The sequence below is a fragment of the Lycorma delicatula genome, chromosome 7 (genome assembly GCF_047948215.1).
Source record: "Lycorma delicatula isolate Av1 chromosome 7, ASM4794821v1, whole genome shotgun sequence".
Classification (NCBI taxonomy): Eukaryota; Metazoa; Arthropoda; class Insecta; order Hemiptera; family Fulgoridae; genus Lycorma; species Lycorma delicatula.
Genome location: NC_134461.1, coordinates 73,658,374 through 73,681,942, shown reverse-complemented (window position 1 = coordinate 73,681,942; position 23,569 = coordinate 73,658,374). Strand labels below are relative to the sequence as shown.

The 23,569-nt window shown below is 28.5% G+C and overlaps 1 protein-coding gene across 1 annotated transcript in view; it reads left to right on the top strand.

Annotated features, from left to right (window-relative positions):
• The first annotated feature begins 3,501 nt into the window (after positions 1–3,501).
• Positions 3,502–23,569, top strand: part of LOC142327304 (lysosomal Pro-X carboxypeptidase) — a 61,090-nt gene continuing 41,022 nt past the window's right edge. Inside the window, exons 1-2 of the mRNA XM_075370222.1 lie at positions 3,502–3,783; positions 16,422–16,565. Coding sequence (XP_075226337.1) covers positions 3,616–3,783; positions 16,422–16,565 — 312 coding nt within the window. The 5' untranslated portion in view covers positions 3,502–3,615. The remainder of the gene's footprint in view (positions 3,784–16,421; positions 16,566–23,569) is intronic.

The following is a 23,569-nucleotide window of genomic DNA, read 5'->3' as shown; positions in this document are numbered from 1 at the left end:
GAGACTATCTTAAATTATCAGGAGTTAAAATAACCTCTCATTTGGATTTACGGGAGAAACAACAAAATAAATTAAAGGAAAGATTGCATATAAAAACCTGGAATATGATTACATAAAGAATGTTTTTTGCAAAGTGGAAAGTTAGTTAGAATATCTGAAGAGAGAAATGAAGATAAATAAAATGAATATATTAGGACTGAATGAAGAAAGCTGGGAAGGACAGAGTGATATCAAAATTGGATTTACCATATTCTATTCTGGATGAAAAAGGAAAAGAATGAATGTCTATAATTATGATGAATAAAGTAGCCAAACGGCTATAGAAAGTATGTTATTTAAATTATAGAACAATATTTTTAATGATTCGGATGTTACCAAAAGATTAATTACAAACATCAAATTACAAAAAGATTATTAAGGAATATGTGAGAGTATTGAAGATGTAATAAAATCAGAAAAGTACTGCAGTAAGTTACTGATGGGAGACTGGAATGTTGCAATCAGAGAAGATGAAAAAGAAAGTGTGGAAGAAGGAAAATTTGGCTTAGAGGTAAGGAATAAAAGAGGGAACAGATTAGTAGGATATTGCCAAGAGAAAAAATTATTTATAAAAAGCACTTGATACAAAATCCAGAAAAGAAGGCTACATCCTGAAAACAGAGTAACTATCAAATTGATGTTTTAGTAAATAAAAGGTATAGAAATGCTGTCAAGAAAGCCAATGGATTACAGGGTAATATCAATAGTGAATATGTGCTACTTATATTTATATATATATATATATATATATGAAACTGAATATAGTTTCAAAGAAAGCAGAGAAAGTGAAGGGAGTTAAGAAATGGACCTAACAATAGTTGAGGAAATTGAATGAAGAAACAACGGGTTTAAACAAACTAGCTAAAGTAATTAAAGGAAGCAAAACAGTAAAAAATGAGAATAGTGAGAGGATGTGGAAGAGAATAAAAATGCTATATTAAGAACAGCAAATAAAGAAGTAGGTTATTATAAGGGAAACAGAATCAATAAATCGTAGGTAACAACAGAAATACTAAAGAAAGAAGGTGGTATAAGAATAAAACAGGATAAAAAGAAAGAGTGCGAAAATTACTAATGAATTAAGGGGTAAAACATAAATAGCTAGGGAATGGTACATGAAGAAAAAAAAATACAATTACATTAAGGACCTAGAAAAGGAAGGGCAGTACAGTATGATGTGTAGGACGGTAAAGAGCACATGGGAGAAATAGAAAGAGAATGTAAACGTATGAAAAAGTGATGATAAGAATGGTAAAATTCTATATGAAGAGAAAGAAGACAAGAGAGAAACCTGAAAACCAAACATAGAAAAGGAATGGCGGATAGCTGAAGAGGATAAAGGACTATCGATATTAAAATGTGAAGAACAGAAAGCAATTAAAGAAATGAAGAAAAAAAAATTGAAGGTATTAGAGAATGTTCCAATAGGATTTTGTAAGTACTTGAAGAAGGAAGGAGTAGAAGAAATTATTGAACTGTGTAACAGGATATAGAGCATGGAACAATGGCTTTTAAGACATTACAGAAACTATAATGGCATCAATTCAAAAGAAATCTAGTACTAGAGATTTTACAGAACAATTAGTCTATTAGCCATTGCTAGTAAATATAGAGTCCTAAACTGGAGGTTCGTAAGAATAATGGAAGAGATTGTAGGAGAGGAACAGTTTGGCTTCAAGAAAAGAAAAGGGTCACTGGGCAACTGGGATACTACTGATAGCTGTGTAGAGATTTTAAGAAAGAAAACCTGAAATTGGTGTGTGTTTTACAGATTTAGAAAAGGTATTTGATAGATTCAACTGGAAGAAAATCTTTAAAAAGAGAAAAATATAATGGAAAGACAGAAGGTTAATTAAAAAATTGTCTATGAGACAAACAGCAGCAATGAAAGTAAATAAAAATGTGACTGATTGGGTGGGTCTAAGTTAAGGTGACATGGTGCAAACTCCTGTTGGAAACTGAGTTCTGGGTTCTTCTGCATAAGTGGGACTAGTTTTCTTTAGCGAATGTTAATGTATCGGTCCGATTTCATCATCACATCCACAGGTATAAGTGCTCCTGGCCCTTCATGTGTAAAACATCTTTTTGGCTGGGTGTTTGGGAGCTTGTTGAAGGTGGGCTGGCGTAGTAGTCTTCCCATCTGCTGACTTACGAATGTAGGCTACTCTCTCTCCTTGGATAAAGAAATGAGTCTCGTCTGAAAAAATAACTTTTATCCACATCTCAATAGTCCATTCATTATGTTCCTTTGTCCATTGAGGTCTTTTTGTCTTCATAACCTGTGTCAGTAACTACTTCCTTTTAGATTTCTGTAAAATCCTTCCCATTCCAAACAATCTTCTATGAACTATCATATCAGAAATATTAGTCCCACTGGCTTTCAAGTCCGTATTAAGGTCAACAGCTGACAATCGTGGATTAATTTTGTTTTTTCTTATTTGTACTTGATCCTGTGTAGGCGTAGTTTTCTTGTTTCTTGTGTATTTTCTCTTTGGAAAGACGGAACCTGTTTCCTTAAAGCTTTTCACGACTTCATTTACAGTACCTAACCCCATACTACACTCACTGGCAATCTGTTTTTGAGACCTTTGTGTATGCTGGGGCTGAGAAATAATCTTTTACCGCTTTTGTGGGGTTATATTCTTTATATTAACTTTCAAACGAATAACAAACTTATAACAGAAACACACAAGGTCATCAAAAACTAATTGACAATGAATCATAAAAGCACAAAAACCATTATTTCTGTTTGTATATAAACTAACTGCATAAGCTGAAACACCAACTGTAAGCAGTCTGCCACAGAATGAAAATTCCCTACAAGAAACAAAAATTCCCTTTGTTCAGAATTATTTGTTCGCTACTGTATTATCTGAAAACTATAATTGGATATCATCCTTTGTTTCTAGAGTAAATAATTCATTTTTATATTTATATTGCAGAGATTAAAAAATAGATGAATTAATAGATACGTGACGATTAATACGAATAAAATAGAATAGAATAGAATAGATTAATACGAATAAAAAATTTATTGCTAAGTTATAAAATTTTGTAAGAAGTCCCAAGTTATTATAATAAAACGACTAATGGATATAAATAAAATTAACCAGTGGTATCATTTTAAAGAGTAGTTGTTGAAAATTATGTAAATCAAATATTGCAATAATAAAACTTAAAAAAAAAAAAAAAACTTAAATTTTGTCGCTGTATTTATTTATTCATTGATAGAGTTATTAAAAATAATAATAAAATAGAAAATACCTCTTAAATAAACAGATATTTTAAAATATTATCGAATAAAAGACCGATTCAAAGGTTATATTGTTACAAATCAACGGATGTTGATTCCTATTTTTACAACTGAAAGTGATAGTGTGAGAAAGAATAAGGAGAGGGGGAAAGTGAAAGAGAAAGAGAGAATTATTGAAAAGAATCTAGTTTAGGGTCAGCGTTGGCAAAGAGGGGGATTTCTCAATTGTTAGCCGTATAAAGTACTAGCAGATAACCTAATCTGTTAGTTATATGTCAGTTAGCGTTATAGTACACTAAAATACGTAATTTGTTCGTTCAAAAATGTGGTTTAATAATCTGTTCTTAATATTATTTATAATTGTAGACGTTTTTCTTTGTTATACATCAACTCGTAAACATGGATTCCTACATTCCAAAAGATTTCGTTCATTATCATCATCATCACCACTAAAACAGTACAAATATCAGACAAAATATATCGAAGTACCGGTAAGTGAAATAACTTGTATTATTTTAAATTATTACTCTTCTTGTTTGAATATTTCAATGAAATATAATTAATGATTTACTTATGTAAGTTACTAATATTCAACAGATTTTATTTAATATTTTCCCTTAATAAATTAATTGATAATTTTTATACATATTAATGATAACGTATTCTTCAATAAAATAAATTAAAAAAAAATCCTCTCTCATCTCTACCGTTGGAAAGCAGCATCTCTACCCTTAATTAGGAGAGTGCCTGGTTGAATCTTGTTAAGGTTTGGCATTTTTCATTCCAGTACTTAATTCAACCAAACTAATTGTAATTGAAGGTCGGCCTGTTAGTGAATAAATAAATGAGTGCTTTCGAAATATTCAGAAACATTTAATATTTTTTTTAATTTTGATTGTGTTCCCTGTTATTCACTGTAAACAATCGAAATATTTTCTAATAACTTAAAACAATTAAATTATAATTAATTGTTATAAAAAAAAAATTCTAATTTTTTAATTTTATGAAATAAAATTTATTTATAATATGAAAATTATTATCTATATATATATGTATAATTAAAGTTCTAAATTTATTAGTAATTCAGTCAATAATTATAAGTTACATAGCCAAATTAGTTTAACTAATTAGTTTATCATTTTATTACATTATTAAATGGTGTTTGCTGATCTCCATGGTGAAAATGCACGTTCATTGTCTTTCATCTGTAAAGTTTTGAATTCTAATCCCGGTAAGGCTTGATGCTTTTCATACAATACAATCATTATTATATCATATTCCCCTATACAAGCCGCTTTTAGGAGAAATTAATCATATATATAAAAAAAACTCAAAATTTATTTAATTAATTTTGTTAATATTTTCTTGATGTTTCGTAAATTTTTAAAATTTCCTTTATATTTTCATGAATAATGCCAATAAATGTGTAATTATAAAGTACGAGGTTTGCAAAATAAAGTAATGATACTAGTTTTTTTTTTTTACAGCCAAAGTGGCAACACTAAAATTACTAGTAAACATATGATTATATAAACAGCTGATTTATATTAGGTATTAATATTTTTAGTCTATTGTTGCCACGTGAGACGTAAACAAACTTTTCGTGAGACGAGTTTTTGTTGTGCGTTCCAAAAATGAGTGATAGTAATTACGAGCAATGTTGTACAATCAAATTTTGTGTTAAACTCTTTGAGAATACTACAGAAACTTTTTAAAAATTTAAAATGGCGTATGACGATGACGCTCTGTCACGAACCCAAGTTTTTAGATGGTTTAAAGCATTTTCAGATGATTGGGAATCATTTGCGCTCTGGAAGACCGTTAAAGTCAAAAAGTGACGACAATGTTGAGCGAATCAGAGACTTTTGGAGTTTTTGTCTGCAGAACAGACTGTAAATCAATATGTTTATCGAGAAATTCTTGAAAAATTGGGGAAAAGTGTTGCCCGCATGAGACCAGCCATCAAAGACAAATGGATGATGCATCATGACAATGCAGCTTCTCACATTGAATTCTCAATTAATGAATTTTTGAAAAAGAAAAACATTCATGTAGTTCGTCAACCACCTTATTCACCTTACTTGAATCCTTGCAACTTTTTCCTGTTCCCGACTTTAAAAAAAACACCTCAAAGGATACCATTTTGGAACAGTAAAAATATTACAAAAAATGTAACCGACCATCTGAAGGATATTCCGATTTCTGAGTTCCAACACTGCTATGAAGAGTGGGAAAACCAGCGTTGCGTGGCTTCCCAAGGGAACTATTTCGAAGGTGATACGAGTCCGTGTATAATCGGATTGTAAATAAAAGGTTTTTCAGAACAAGTCTCATTACTTTATTTACAGACCTCGTATATATTGTTAATGTATTTTATTTAATCCTGTTTCTCAAAAAATCTTTCTTTTGTTACCTGTTATTATGAGTTTTAATCACATTTTGTTTTTTTTATGGCTTAGATAAAATTAACATCTACCTTACTATCATTTATGTTATTCAAATTTTCATATACCCATTATCATTTGCCTATTTGAAATAAATAATTTTATATTTATTTCATGTAAATGTCTAAAATTATAGAGGTACATACAAACCTATTCTTAATCAAACCACCTTCCTCCTTCAGAGGAAAGAAAATTTTTACTCGACCACCTCTACAGCCGTGTCGAATAAAAAATAAAATACCTTTAAAAACAGATTTTGTCGTAACATAATATGCTTGTAAGAAGAATACTGAAAAACTGTTTTTAGGTTTGATAAGAATAAGAGTTAAATCCTCATCCTTTCATAAATAATAATAAAAGTTTTAATAAATAATTATTTGACCTTAAAAACACTACTATACCTGTCAACGATAACAAAAATCACATCAAAATGAACTGTATAAAGTAAATTAAATTTTATAAAATAATGTGTTCAATTTTTTTCCGTGTAAGTTATAACTAGTTTTACAAGCTATACGATTAAGTTAAGCAATTCTTACTGGAAAAATATTTATAAAAACCTTACGGTGGTTCCGGAGGCTAAACAGTAAAAAAGTACTTAATTTTAGATTAGAAAAAAAAAACATATATTTTCTAAAACTTTCCGTCGGATTCATCTCCCTTTAATAAAGGTTTTATCCAATAACATTAGTAAAAAATGCTTGGAATAGTAATTTCTTATATTTTTTCTTATAACTATTATAAGTTTCAATCACATCATTCTCGATAAGAAAAAATATTTAATACATGTGGAAATATCCTCAAAATTGTCTAATAAACTTCAAATTTCTTTCTGTAGAATTCATTTTTGTAACATTATTAAAAACTTCGGGGTAAGAAATATTAAATATATTCATATCTAACTAAATAGTTTTTCTTTCTTATGGAATATTAATCAGATAATATAAAATCATATCCTCATTATGGATTAAATTGTTTTAAAATTACTTAGGCAATTATGTAACTGAACTTGCCAACAATGATACGTTTCAGAAATAATATAAATATTTACAAAGCTTGTTGATAGTCAAATGAATAACAAGTTTATTGACCCGTTACTAACAAAAACTGTTTATTGACATAACTATATTCTAAAACAATACAAATAGTGGTTCAAGATTTAAAACATTTTTAAGAAAACTTTTACTTCATTTATAATTAATACAAAATACAGTCCAATTAAAAATAATGTAGTTAACTTACTATAATTAATCTTATCTCTTTAAAAGTAGCAAAGTAATTTAAAAACCACCAATTTTATTAAATACTTATACATATATCATCCGCTTACGACGCTTATCGATGAGAAGAAAAGAAAATTATTTCTATAAAAATTGTGACTTTTAACCTTCGTCAGGTCAAAAAGTTTCCACTTATATGTTTGGATTCTATTCCGCCAAATTTTATACTTACTCTTAAGTTTGTTGTTGAATCTTACAACTGATAATATCGAATTATGGTGCTCTAATCAAAATAATTAATCTATATTTCCTATTTGTGAACAATAATCTCTGACACGTTCATTTGGAGGTATTTTTGCTATAAGTTTTTGAAAAATAACTTTTTCGGCAAATACTTGAATTAATATTATTTTTTATGAGCTTATACATAGTAAAATTTCATAAAAAAACGATCTACAATTTTTGTTTAAGTTTAAACATTAAAATTCGACCTTTTCAGTTAGTGAATACCTCATGTAATAAAAATTAAAGTATTACAGTACAAAGAAATAGAAAAATATTCAATCAACTGCGGTGTGTATTTGAAGAATTTTATTGAAGAAAAACTTGATAAAAAATCACTGACTAACATGAGGATAATATCCATCAATTATAGTGAAAATATCAAAGAAATTCAAAACGTATCTGAAACCTGGTTTTTATTAAATAGAAATTCACATTTTTGTTTAAAATTTGGTACTAACAATAAATTTAATCATTAAAACAATTGATTTTGATTCGAAACTCTTTTGTCAAATTTTACTGTTATTTTTTTTTTTACTACCAAAAATTGCGATTATACCTAAAACCGAATGTTATGAAAATCATTTTTTTTTGTTACTTTTAAAATTTTCTATTTCATTTTTTTTTTTAAGTAACTACGTTTTTACTGTGTTTTTATCAGGTTTTATTTTCCACTTCAGACATATAAATCATTTAGAATAACAAGTAGCGTGTTTTTTTTAGTTCCAACATCGTAACAATTTATTTTATTGCTAATCTTATCAACCTACAACAATTATTTTTTTTAAACAACTGCACTTTTATTTTTAATTAGAATCAGTAAATATTCATGTGTTACAACAAGTATACAAACCAGATAATGAGTGTATTAAATTGTTTCCTTATTGTTTTATATAAATTTTTATCTTGAATATTATTATTTTATACTAATATTTTCACTTGAATCGGGTGACACCCACGAAAGTATTTATTATCTGCAAAAATTAGCTGAAATGAACTAAAAATAATTTTTTTTAGAACTTAGTAATTTTTTAACATTAAGGTATCATAAAGGTTTTGATATTTAATTTTGTGATTATTATATTTATATTGGTAAATATGAACAATTTCTTGATGGACTTTAATTCATAAGTGTGCGCACGAAACGATCTAACATTACATTTTGTTAAAAAAATATTTATTTAAATCGCCATACAGAGAAGTAAAATACGTGTTAACTATATATCTGGAGGTTATATTCTGCTTATCACATATTCAATGTGACCACCATCACGTCTAGAAAATTCTTCAACACTAACTCCTATGTTGTTAATCACTGGACGACGCATGTCCTCGGTTATTTAGTTGCACGCCTCAATGATCAGTACTTGTAGTTCTATCACTGTTCGGGATGTTTAGGCAGAATTTTTTATTTTAGAAATCCCCAAAGAAAATACTCACATGGAATGAAATCAGGACTGTTCGGGGGCCAATTCTGTTCACACGCAAAACGATTAGGAAATCGGGTTGAAATGACATTTTCGTTTAAAGTTTCATGTAGAAAGTCTAAAAAAACATTAGCTGTGTGTGGTCCTCCTGCATGAACCACTCGTTTTCTACTCGTTCTACTCATTTTCGCTTGTTTGGAAGAAGCTGAGGAACAAAATTATTACGCAGCACATTTAGAAAACGTTTACTGTTCACTTTCTGTTAAAAAAAAATGGCCCTATTACCCCGTGATTTGAGATAGTGGCCCATACCGTAATTCGTAGAGCGTAATGCACCTAATCATGATGAACTTGTGGATTTTTGGAAGTCCAAAAACGTACATTTTGTTTATTAACAACCCCATCTAGTTGAAAATGTGCGTCATATGAAAACCAAGCATTGATCAACAATACGTCTTGGTTCACAGCCCATTCAGCGAATGACATTGTTCGATGTTTGTTGTTAACCGGTAATTTAGGCAACACTGTTATTTTTTACGGATAAAAATGTAAATCAGGTTTTAAAATTCACTGTACAGATTGCCTAGAAATCCCAAGTTGTGCTGCTGCTTTTCCTATTCATTTTTCTGGACTCCTCAGCAACACTGCTCTGACAGCTTTGACATTCTATGGAGAACGATTAGTGGCACGCTGTTCGCGATTATTCTCAAATACTGAGCCATCACTATTAACTTATTCGTAAAGTCTACGTATTGTTTTAAATTAGGGCGATAATCGAGTTTGAATATGTGTACGAAACCGTCTTTGTGTAAGCACCATACGTTTCGTTTCACTAAAAAACAACATAGTCTTTACGCGCTGTTCAACAGTGACATCCTTTGCCAGCCATCTTAGAACGATACACAAACAGCGAACACAGAAAGAGAAGGAAGAAAACTAATATTCATGAACTTACTCCGAAGGGGAAGAACCCTCTATGGCGGTTGCGGTCGCCACACCACCCTCTCCAAACCTAGCCTACCGGAGGTCTTCTTTAACACTTCAGTAACAATATCTTTAGTCTCAGTTGCCTCAATCAGGATGCTACCAATGCGAATACCACAAATGACATTCCCATCGGTGTACTACCTATGGTTGTACACCGATAGTACTAATATCCAAAAACGGTAAAGAGGTGAGTCCATCACACAACACCGATCGAGATTTAATAGAAACAAACCCTAACTAAAAACAAAACACAAAGCAAAAAAAAAAACTATTAACACTAAGATTCTACATTTAACAAACCAAAATCACAGAACAAAAATAAAAATATACATACACCTAAACATAAACAAAACTAAACAAAAACCAAAAACATTAAAAAAAACTGTGAGAAAAAACTAAAACACAAAGAGAAACATTCACATTAAACTATAAAACACCGTAAACAAACAAACAAACACTTAAACCGACAATACCAATCGAACGTCAACCAAAAAAAAAAAAAAAAACTAAAACTATCATAAAGAAAACAAAAATTACTAACTATAAATTTCCATAATCTATAAGGAATAAACCAAAACATAAACGCAAAGATAAAAGTATACATAAACACTAAATCGAAACAATACTAGACCAGAATACATAAACACAAATTGTAAATAAACCCATAAACCGCAAAAAGTTTTAAATAAACTCGAACACAAATATATACATAAAACATTAAACAACTTCAAAGAAAACTAAAACAAAACTCGAAAAACACTACAAATACAATCAAATACCTAAAAAACAATCAAATACCTAAACTACCCAAAGTGAAATAAGAAGTTATGCATCTATCCGGTGACAAAGAATGCCCTGCGCACGCTTGTAAGTAAGATACTAACCAGATCGGCAGTCGTGCCCCGCTGATTTCCCGACAAGGGAACGATTAGGACAACTGCTATCACTTCTGCCAAAGTAAAACACACACATTAATAATTATTAACCTAAATAATTATATCCAAAACAAATGGTGGTTCATTTCGTATGTCACTCTTTCCTTTAATATGCCATGGTAGATATGCTTAGGATTTGGAAAATAAAGGATCTAAATGCCGGAATGTTGGTTTAGACAATGGGTGGGTGACCCGTGCAAGGTGAAAGTCATCGCTACATTATTATTACTCTAGTTAATTAATTAAGTTTTGTGAGTTTCGAGACCTGTTCAGGTGATTATCCGTTCTGTGGAAAATGGTTAGGGTTAAGGTTACAGTTTGAGTTAAGGTTAACGTTTTGTGGAGAGAAGAATAAACCATAAACTAATTTTAATAGTAGTATTAGTTATTTTTAATCTTTAGGAAAAAGTATTAAAAACAAAAAAAAGTATTTAAAGTAATTTATTAATGACAAGAATGTTTATAGTTATCAGAAAAAAATCAATATTTTATTATTTTGAGTGCTAGAATTTTAATAAAATATTAATTTCTTAACATAAAAAAACCACCGATTTCAAGATTATATTTCTCAATTTCGATCTCCGTATTTGAGTGGTGGAATCCCGGCCTATCATCTGGAGGTCCTTGGTTCGAATCCCGGCATGGCATTTTTACACGTTACAAAATTCTTTTCTCATCTAGTATCTAGTAACTGTAAGAGGGCGTAACGGTTGGACATGTGACATGGTGGGTGTCTTTCTTTCGGGGTCAAAATGTAAGAGGGCGTAAACCTGTTGTTACTAGATAAAGAAATATGATTAAAATTTTAAAGTTACATTTCTCAGTAACGTAACTTCAGTTTCTTTCCGAATTTTGCTCCATTTTTAAAATTATATTATTCAAATTTCGATAATTATTTTTCTCTACTTTAAATTTTTCATTAATTTCTCCTTTTGAAAAATATATTAATTTTTCTACCTCAAATATGTTGTTAATAACTTAGTGATATTTAATGAATTATTTGTCTTGCGGGTCGAATAACGACGAAGATACAGATTTTCTTTCGTATTATTCTTGTGAAATTATCGCTGAAGTATATTTATACTTTCGTTTTTCTTTAGTTGCTATGAAACCCTTTACACTCCCGCCTTGATTACTTTTAATATACGTGTTTTACATTAACAATTGCTTTTTATATTGTTGCTTATTTATTTAAATAATGTGTTAATTAATTAAAACAAGAATAACTTTTTTTTATTATCTTAATGTAGTCTAATAATAAAAGAAAATTTTAGTTGGTTCACGAAATTATTATTATTATTATTTTAAGATAGAGCCGATTCTGTTCTTTATGTATTTTTACATTACTGTTGATACATTGCAACTATGAATTTTGAGGAAAGTTTCTATACTGAATAGTAACCTTCCAATAAATTTTTAACTTTTAAGAAACTTGCCAAAGAGAGGAAGAAAACAAGAGATACAATAGCATAAATAAAATTTTATAAAAATACTATTCTTTCATTGTTAGTTGTGGTACGATAGGAACTTTAGAATAAACGAATAATCAAAAAGTTATATTGCAGAATTTAGATCATGTACAAGTTTTACAGAACAACAAAATTAATTTTGTTGTTTGTTGTGAGGTTAAACTCTATCCGTTTATCAGAGCTTGTAAGGATGTAGAGTATCAAACCATTGGAAGTTCTGTTAAACTGCCGAAATAAAGTCCAGTGCAGCATCATTAAAGAAAGCTGACAGGACGAGGAAAATACAGTCCTGGTCGATTTCATTTCCTTTGGCTAAAATTGCAATTCCTCCTGGCAATTTCCTTTGTCCTGGCAATTCCTTTGCTAAAATTGCAACTTTGTTTTATCATCTAAATTGCTTTGTTTTGATGTTCATAGAAAAATCTAATGAATTTTTTCAATACGTTTTAATGAACTTTCAAATAATAAATAAAGAAAGATGGTAACCTAACATAATTTATTAGTTAAAATATGTGTATGGACCAGTTATTATGTCATTATTAATTTGAATATCTTGATCTAAAATCAAAATAACTATAAAGATTCTGGAAAGACTCTAATCTATACAAATAAAAATGTAAATGTTCGTTTGTTCAAAATATTAAATCTTTGGAACCGATTGCTTTGAAATTTTGTCACAACGTTGCATTCGAATACGCGGGTATTTTTATATACCTACTATTTATATAACTAGAATGTCACACTTGTGACAGGTAAAAATACGTTTTGTTTTAAAAACAGCGTAATCTGTTGAACGTAAAAGCAACACACGCTATACTAAATATTTTACAATTCCATTTCAATGTTTCCGATATGTGTATCCGCTATAGACTAAAAAAACTACTAGACCGACTTACGCGCGGGGAAAAAGAGAGAAAGAGAAAAATCAGGAAAGGGAAAGAGGGAAAAATCGGAAAATGGAAAAATCTAAAAAGAGAAGAAGGGGAAACTGGAAAAAATAAAAAAGGGGAAAGAGATAAGATAAATGGAAGATGGAAAGGGGAGGAAAGGGTGAAATTATGGAAAGGAAGGGAATATGGTAAAATGAAAATGATAAAGGGAAAATGGGAAAGGGGAAAATGAAAATAGGGAAAGGGTAAGGGAAAAAGGGAAGGGTTAAATTTTGTGAAGTTCCGTAATGTTCATTTTATTAATGTTTTATCAAGCTTTCTATTGTGTTCATTTAATCTACATATATATATATATATATATATATATACTCAAATCTAGCAATAGCAAAGCATTGCCGGGTCTGCTAGTTATATAATATTTTATTAAACGTATTCTTACGTAACTTACTTTTACACATAAAGAATTAATTTACTTTAATTACTTAGTAAAAGAAAAGACAGAGCTTGTAAAAAAATACGGGGTTTATAGGTGGTTTCATGTAATCTCAGTTAGATGATAAACGTAGTTGATTGGATATATAGACATGGAATTGCCCAATAAAATAAATTGAAGGCGTGTTTTGCCAGCATCCTCGAATGAGCACTAAGTAGTACCAGTGTATGAGTAAAAGTCATTACACGAACGGTGCACTCTACCTTAGATTATTACATTTTATAATAGATAAATTACGCACCATTTACCTGAGTTGAGTAGGCAATATTTCAATAACACGAAAACGTAAATTTCGTAAACGATCATTAAATTAGAAGTAAATTTTCCAACATCTACTTTTTCCTCGTTCACTTTTTTCAAAAACTGACTCATGAGATCAATTTACACATAACTTACAGTTCTACAAGTTGATGAAAAATATTAATGAAAATAAAAATACTAAAAGTCTAGATAAGTGTTGAATTCCATAATAAAAGTAATATTCATTAAAAATATAAATTATTTGAATTTAATAATAATGGGTTAATGGGTAATAGATTTGGTGCTCTTTTCGTGTTGTTCTCTACAGATATATCCACCGGGAGGTGAAAAGGGATTAATCTAGTGTGAAGTTCGTGAAAGCCCGTTTTGTTTTTCATAAAAACTACTGGTATCAACTATCCCAGCTGCTTAGATACCAGTTATCAGGATTTTTCTCTACCTGTGTCAAATATTCTGATTTGAAAACTTATCCATTCCTTGTGTAACTTTTACTTTTAAGATTGCTTTGTAATAAGAGACTACCCTCTCCTAGTAAATTTATTATTTTTTGACTAATTAGATTACTAGTTAAATTATTATTTTGGTATATTGGTTGACAAGATAAGGGTGTTATTTATTACGCGCCCTGCATTCCTTTTTTTTATGAATTCTTCGTTATATTTTTTCACTTGTTTGCTAAATATGGAGCCTACAACCATCCAAACAACACTAGCATTTTTCCAATCAGGCACTGTGAGTTTACTGTAAAGCAAGATGACTTTTAGCTCATACAGTGCCACCTATAACATCACATCTAAACAAAGGTTTCACAGTTACTGCAACATGTCAACTAACGAAATATCACCTTCACTTCCCATAGAAACATACAATTGTAGAATATTATCAAAATGTAAACTTTCACTTAACTTCCACGTAATTAAGAGATCATCCTTAAAGCAGACTTGCGGTATAGAGATAAAAGTAACCAATGAAATATATTTAAAAGCTATGCCACACACTTTAACTCATAAATTTGACATAATCTACACACTTAACTAACCAAAAATAATGAAAAAAATACTTGGAATAATGGAATATTATTCTGTAGGCAAATCAACATTTATGAACAGAGCAATTTGAGAATACCAGATTGCTTCTTATTTATAAGCCGTACAGGCCAACACAGGTAACAATTTCACAAAATTTATTTACGATATTATTTAATCGTTTCGTGTAATGAGATAAATGATATTACATCATTATTTTATATAAATCCACCAAAAATAACAAAAAAACAAAGTGCGGAGTGAATAACAGAAAGTTTTGTGGTATAACCTCAAAATTGTTCGCAAATTCTTAAAGTATAATTACTGCAATGAGATTTTCGTAAAAAATTGATAACTAATATACATTTTTTAAATATATACAATTAAACAAAAAAGGCAAGACGGTTAAACGTAGAACAGGGATACTTTACCGCTGCTTATTGAAGTCCATTTCATATTTTTGCGTTTTACTTAATATCTTTCGTGAATTGATATTCTAATAAAAAAAAACCTTACTTAAACAAGTAGCCTAAAAACATTTAAATAGTATTTTATTATATATATATATATATATATATATATATATATATATATACTCCTACTAATTATCCTACGCGTATATTTGGGATGGTGTAAAAGGGTATGTACATATTATCTTTATGTATCACCCTCCTAAAAAAAGAACAAGGAGGAGTATAAATTAAGAAAATCATAATTTTAAATAATAAAAATAAGAACTTGATTTTTACACAATTCCCCGTGAAGTGTAATGCATTTAGCGTGTATGTTTGTATGTTCCACCGTAGCAGCACAACGGTTGAACTGATTTACATGTATGATCCCGCGGTTGAATACTTTTGTTACCGGTAGTGTCATCGACTATATATATATATATATATATATATATGTATCTGCATACGTATAGGCTATACTTATATTTATAAATATCTATACTATTATAAAAAAGAAGAACAAAGAACAGGGTATTTGGTTGTTCGGGATTAACAAAATAACTACTCGATCAATCGCAACCAAATTTTTCCCCATGTTTCTTGGTATGACTGAGAAGGATATTTGCCCGGATGAAGCAAAAAATTTAATGAATTGAGTTAATAAACTGTGAGCTTTGAGTCTCTATCGCTGTGAGAGCTGGGTTTCAATTGAATAATTCAAATCAATCGAATGAATAATATTACTAAAGTAATAAAATTAAATTTACATTAAATAAAATAATATTAAAAATTTCTCTTTAAAAATATTGAGCTTCCCGTGGTGACTGCGTGTGAGGCTAGATTGGTGAGGTATGCGAGCACCTCTTAGGAGGTTAAACCAATTATCACCATTAATAGATAACAAACGGGTTGCCCCTGAGGCGTTATTTTAGGAGGTGCAATGGGATGGTGCTCTTATATCTCTGCAAACAATTGTCCGCTTTTCAAAATTCAAACGGTGTATTTGTTAGTAGTTTAAAGGCTAATTTTTGCATGTATCAGGTACACTTTATATCTAACAGATCGCGGTTATTCGGAAATGCTGTTATATCTTCCCGCAACCAATCTTCCGATTTTCAAAATTGAAATGGGGTATTTGCTAGTATTATACAAAATCACGATGGAAACAAACGAAAAGCAAAAGAGAAATGTATTTTTGGCAGTCGTGTTTTTTAATTTTTAATATTTTTTTCTTGTTCTTACAGGTAGATCACTTTAATTTTGCGAATCAAGATGTATTTAAACTACGATATCTGATCAATGATGACTACTGGGTACCAGAGTCAGGTACTCCTATTTTCTTTTATGCCGGAAACGAGGGTGATATTACATTGTTTGCGGAAAATACGGTAATGTATTGTATATTTTGTTATTATTATTTACCTAAATTAAATTTACCTATAGCAGTACGATTTTATTATATGTCTCTTGAACTAAGTTTGTTCAAACTCTCTCATTAGATTCCTTAAGATTATTTTCTTGAAGAACTTGATCATATGAAGCACTGAATTTGTAACATATTTTGGACCAATTTTTTTGCGATTATATTTCAATCAACCCGCCGGATTGATTGGTCTGGTAGAAAAAATCGTAATCCCTAATCAAAACTCAGCTGTTTAGCAGCCGATTTTTAAAATCGAAGGTTTGAGATTCAAGTTCTATTAAAGATAAATTACTTTACATGGTTTAAATTCTAGAAAATAAATATCGATGTACATGGCTGGTTGGGGTTGACTTAACCACACATCTCAGGATTGGTCGCCCTAAAGTATGTACAAAATTACATCTCATTTACGTGACACTGATATCTTTCTCATCTCATTAGGCCTTGGGGTTAATTGAAATGGTCGATTTTATTTTGTCCATGCATTATCACTGAACAGTATAATACTGAACGTTTTCTTATTTAGTTATAGAATAATATTGTTATTCTTTATTCTTACTATTCGATAAACCTCCCTAAATGTAGTATGTAGAATTAATTTTTCTCCTTAAATCATATTTTATTTTCCACGATGGAACTGCCGTTAATTCACGAGGATGCTTCAAATAATATCACATAATACACGAATATGCGATGTTCTTTTACGAAAATTGATAAAGTTTTTTTTTTTTTTTTTTTTAATTTAGAGGAACACAATTTTGTTGTAGCATTTACTGGCTATTACCGACTAGCTATTTTAACCGGTCATACAAAAGCAGTAGGATTGATAAATATTGCTCGGAATACGTGGTGAATTCTGATTTGGAGTTGGATATACTGGTGAATGAGTAGCACTAAATTTATTTTACATTGCTAGTCGAGACATGTAATTAATTGAAGGAATACTATGGCCTAGGAAGACAAAAATCTTTGCAAACCTCAGATCTTGTACCTTATAGGAGATGCAGGTTGCATCGAATGGTAGACAGGCAATTTTCAAAATACAATCATGGTTTAGATGGTAACAATATATTATATTTTCAGTAGCTCTTTGAACACAATCCTGTGTGAATGCGAATAGGTTGGCCTTCTTTATTTTAATATGTTCATATAAATTCATATTTAAAATTTTAATTATGTGAGGTTAATTATACAATAGTACTTAATCAGAAAAACTTCTGAAATTATTTTTATCATAACTTGCAATATAAAAAGATATTTACTTCATAAATGTTGTATGAAACTTTCTTTTACTCTTTGTATGATTTTCTTGGTTATTATACTAGACATTGCAATTTTTTATTATGTTGAATAAAATAAAATCTTGTGCATATAATGGTAGAAATATGCTTTTAAACATCATTGCTGAATTATGAAGTTATTCTAAGTCTGTCACATCATTTTGAACAAATACATTGCACAAGCCTAACGACTATTTTAATTACACCTTTATAATTAAGTTTGCACTTTTGTTAGGTAAGGAAAAACAACCTAATGCAATAGGCTTTACATCATTATTTCTTTTTGGAAAATTCGCGGTTGACATTATAAGCCAAAATAATTTAACAATTAGGAAATCGTTAGATTTATAGAAATTAGTTAAATATATAAAACACCGTTAATTTTGTAATATAATTCGGAAATATATAAAAGATATTGTAGATAAAAAGAGTAATTAATTTATTTAAATTGATTTGTTTTGAAAAGGAGGATAAGAGTAGGTAACTTAGATATTTTTCAGCAATAAGTAAATTATAGAATCTCAAAATCCATTTGCAGTTAATAGAATCATAAAAATACGTTTTGATATAATCACATGGAAAATTTAAAGGTTTTAAGTCCGTTAATTATTTTATTGTTCATAATTAAATAATTTTAAACCAGATGATATTAAATTTTTACCCATAGGATAGTTTAATAATAAAACTATTAGTTCCTTGTATTGAGCATAGATATTTAAAAAAGTTATAAGGTATTGAAAAACAATATGCTTTTATAAATTATTGTCTGTTACTATTAAGGAATAAATCAATTATTCAATTTTAATAATAGTACTATTACATTTAGATATAGTAGAGTTAAGTAAAATTCAATATAAGTTTGCTGGTTCAGTAGCAAAACACAAACAGAATACAGTGATTAGATTATTGTATATTTTCTAAAATTAAGACTGTTTTATTTATAAAAGAGGGTAGATATAAGTATTCCGTTTGTATTAATGTATGAAAGTAGGTCATGTGGAAATGCCCGATCGCTATGTGCATCGACTACTTTCAATTGAGTAAATGTTACTTGAAACACAGTTCTTCAGGTAGAATAAGTACAATTTTAATATATTTTTTTTAAAACCAGAATTAGGTTTTTTTTATGAATTCTTTACTACAACATGAATTTAAGTAGCTGCACTGAATTTGAATGTCACATTAAATACAGCAGATAACATTCAACTATTATTAAACTACATCCTGCAATTTAACATACAGCATCATTTAAATTATAAATCCCTCCAATGATTTTCAACCTAGTGGGGCCATATCATCTTGGGAATTATATATAATAATGACAATCTTCATTAATAAGATCCAAAAAGACGTCTTATAATCAAAATCTTCAATAGCAATAAAAATTGTTTATACTCGTAGTTTTTAATTTAACGTAACAACAAATATCCCTGGATACGCTATTAAAAATGGCCGATCAGTCCGAAAAAACAACATATGTGACTGTAAAAACTCTGTTTTAGTTAAAAGAAAATGATATTATCTATTAAAAATTTCTAAAACTATATCTTTTATTACACAAGCAAATTAAATATTTTCTTTCTAAATACAGTTACCATACGCCCATTCAAAATTAAGGTACAGGTGAAAATTGATCCTTTTACTATAATAATAAGGTCAACAATAATTAAAATCTATTTTTGACCCAAAAATATCATTTTTTGAGACTAGTATTTATAACCACTAACTCCATAAAATTATAAATTAATGAAAATCAATTTTGAGATCTTTAATATAATAACAAAAAGGAGATGCACATCAAACGAAAACAATAGCAATACTTTCTAAATTCCATATTTGAATTGTTTATTTTAAAACTCCGTTATTTGCAATGACATTCATGTGAAATGTATCAGATTTCTGAAATAAACGATTCATTTAGGACAAACAAAGACGAATAATATCAAAGAAAACAGAGTAATGGTGTTCTATTTACGAGATTCTAACGCTATGGAAATATTGAAAATATAAATTTTCAACCTTTAATTGATGAAATATAAATTTAAATCCTCAATGCAACTTTAGACAAGCTGAATCAATTTTATATCACTTTAGGGTTCTTTAACATCCTAAATTTGTAGAATTACCTTCGTTTTTTTATTAATACAAAAACTTCATAACGTCCTTTCTTAATATGAACAGCTATGTTTGAAAGGCATAGTTTTATTTAAAGCAGAAATTTATCTAGCACAAATATTTTATCTATACGTTTGAAAATTGCTGGAGAAAGTTTTTCAAAACGATTACTTTTTGTTTCTAATTGTCTGATTAATTTGATTTTTTTTTCATTTCATCAATTGTTTATTAGGTAATTAATTCCGATATTTTTATTTCATCCTACATCATCAATTATTTTGTATATTATAATTTTTGTCTCCTTTGCAGTTTATTTCTATCCATTATTAAAAATTAAATAAGCTAATGTCCTTTAATATGTAATTGACAATTTCTTTCTTCAGTGATTCGTCTTTGAGCTATTAAGTAATATTTATAAAATATTTATAAAAATAAATCTTTTAACATTCAAGTTGTAATTAAATTAATAAATAAAAATAATCATTATTTAAATAAAATTAAATAATGATTATTTTTGTTAATAATGTACATCAACTTGTTAATTAATTTAATCCATAATGCAAATACATTTTGTAATTCCTTAAAAAATAAAAAATAAAAACATATCAGTTGCCTTAGCAATAATATATATGGTGTTTAAAGAATGATAAGTAATTTTTCTTGTGATTTCCGAGGATGTCGGTAATCAGATTAATGAAAACAAGTATGTATTTTCTACGATGATCGTACTTCTAGATATTGACAGTGAACATTATTGAGTTTGTATACCAAACATAAAGATTTGAATGAAGACTTAAAACGTGGTTTTACAGAAGTTGTATATCAATGATAAGGATCATAAAGTTTCAGTTGGACAACTCTTAAATTCATAGTGATGTAATGTTTTGTAAAACAAAACCAGTATTTTTTATTTATTTTTAAAGTAAATTAATGTTAGTTCATTCATATTTTAATCAAATATTAATATGAAGTAACTTACCTAACATTTAGATGCATTTTATCTCAAACTACATTATTGACTTACAAATAAGGCGATCGAGCGTATCCCGTCGTAATCCAAACTTCAAATTATAAAATTACAACTTAGGAAAAAACTAAATTTCTTAATACACTTTGTATAAATATAAAACTGTCTTAGTTAAATGTACAATAATCCAGACACTATGATTTTAGTTTTTATTTTCAGCCGTAAATATTATTCCATTTTTACTTAACCAACCACTTATAAGTTAATAGTATTACTTTTAAAAATTATTTAACTAATGCACTACTTACAACTGGCAATATTTAAAACTAAATAAATTTTCAGTAAAAATCATTCAAAAATATCTTAACAGTAGTACATAATCCATTAATTATAGTAGTCTCACTGTAAAAGTTTGTTATAATTTTTTTATTTTACATACATTTATGTTTGAAAAATAATGCAATGAGCACACACAAAACCGTTAAAAATTTTCTAGTATAATAAAATTTGGTTTGTTGTGTTTTAATAAAATATTTTTATTATACCACAATAAATGAATTTTAAAAGTACACGATTAACTCAAAACAAAAGAGGTTTTATTAAAACGCCTTCGGTTTGGCTATTCCTTTCAAAAAATGTATTTATGAAAGACTTATCCTTTTAAAAATAATTTTTAATATTTTCCTTTTTTTGTGGATTACCGGTGCTTTCATATCGTTGATTAATTTATCATAATTCTGCCTTAGTTTAAACTATTAAATAATAAATACATAATGTTTTAGTTAACAGATCTTGATGCTGGCACGATAAAATTAAAAATTAAAATATTACTAACCCAAGATAAATATACAAAAAATATCTTTAGGGTTAATAATAATATAAATTTGCTAACGATAAAAAAGGTTTTTTAATTAAATAGCCTTCAGATGTATTTGGTATATACGTTTAGTTGATGGTAAATAAAAACATTTTTTTATTCTATAATGAGGTTTCCGTTTTTAATTAAAATCACACTGATTTGTGTATTTTTCTGTTTTATAATTCGTTGATCTTGTTTCATGTTTTACTAAAAATACATAATTTTCATAAAAAAAAACACTAAAATGACTAATTACTCCAGTGCCCTTAATGATTAAAAAGAGATTTAACTTAGATTATAAACAGCCATCAAAAATAGCGTTTTAATTAATTATGATTTCCCTGCATATAACCAAATGTTAATGTAATGGTAAGCATTATCCAGATAATAAATCTCATAACGTTATATTTAAAATCTTTAGATGACAAAAAGGACTTACGCAAACCAACTGTATTTTTAAGTATTTAAAGCAGCAAAAACTAGTTACAAGAGTATCTCCTTACTTGTGACCGTATTATCTTCTTATAGCTTCGGTGTCTGCTGTTTGTAAAGTGGCATATAAAAGTATTTAAAACGATTTTTCGATAATTATAATTCCCATCAAAATACTCAGTAAGATTAAACTATTCTCAAAAACAATTCTTTTGTTGGATTTACAACTACCCAAGCCTAGAAATTATGGATATACAAAATACCTTTTTACACGTTTAACGTTGATAACTACCAGTGAGATCCGAATATCCGAATAACAAGTTAGATATCTAAAAAATTCCGGAATATCATGAACTAACAAAAATTGAATATATGAGTTTTGATTACGGTAACTAATCATTCATTATATAACGGGCGATTACATTATATATAACAGGAAATACAGATTATCATCATGTTTGAAATAGTTTCGGTTTTCAATTCCTTGTACGAAGTAAAGGAAGTATTGTAATCGCGAAAAATTTAGGCTTTCAGATTTCAACGGAAATATCCAGTCGACCATCCCTGAATCCATTTTGACTAGTTTCGGAGTGACGTCTGTACGTACGTATGTGTATGTGTGTACGTACATACGTATCTCAAATAACTCAAAAACGATTAGCCGTAGAATGTTGAAATTTTGAATTTAGGACTATTGTAACATCTAGTTTTGCACTTCCACTTTAGACTGCAATCGACTTGACCAAAAATGTCCAAAAAAGCCCAAAATACAATTTTTTTTTGGATTTTGGATTTTTTCTTAACTGCAGTAATAAGCCCTCGTTGAGAGCTTTTAAACAATATATCATAAGTGGTACTTATTTTCATTAGTTACAGAGTTATAACCAAATTAAGTTTTAATTAATGAAATATTTGGATCTTACAAGGGAAAAGTATATCGGTTTGAATCCGATTTCATATAAGTAGATTTTTTAAATTTAAATATATTGATTTATTAATAAATATTAACCTCTTATTGTAAAAAAAATTGCAGTAAATAATAATTCAATAATAACAATACAAAGAAAAATCAGAAAAAAAAATTAGAAGTTAGCGAGATAAAATTTTACGTACTTTTCATTTTAATTCAACAATTTTTACAATCAGAGGTTAATAATATTAATAAATCAGTACCTTTAAATTAAAAAAAAAAAAAATGTGTTTATAAAGTCGGATTCGAACCGTTGTGTGCATGGTTGCAGATCGGACACGTTCTCACTTAAACCACATTTCAGCTTGAGCGACGTGTAACAAAATTAATAAATAAACTAATATAA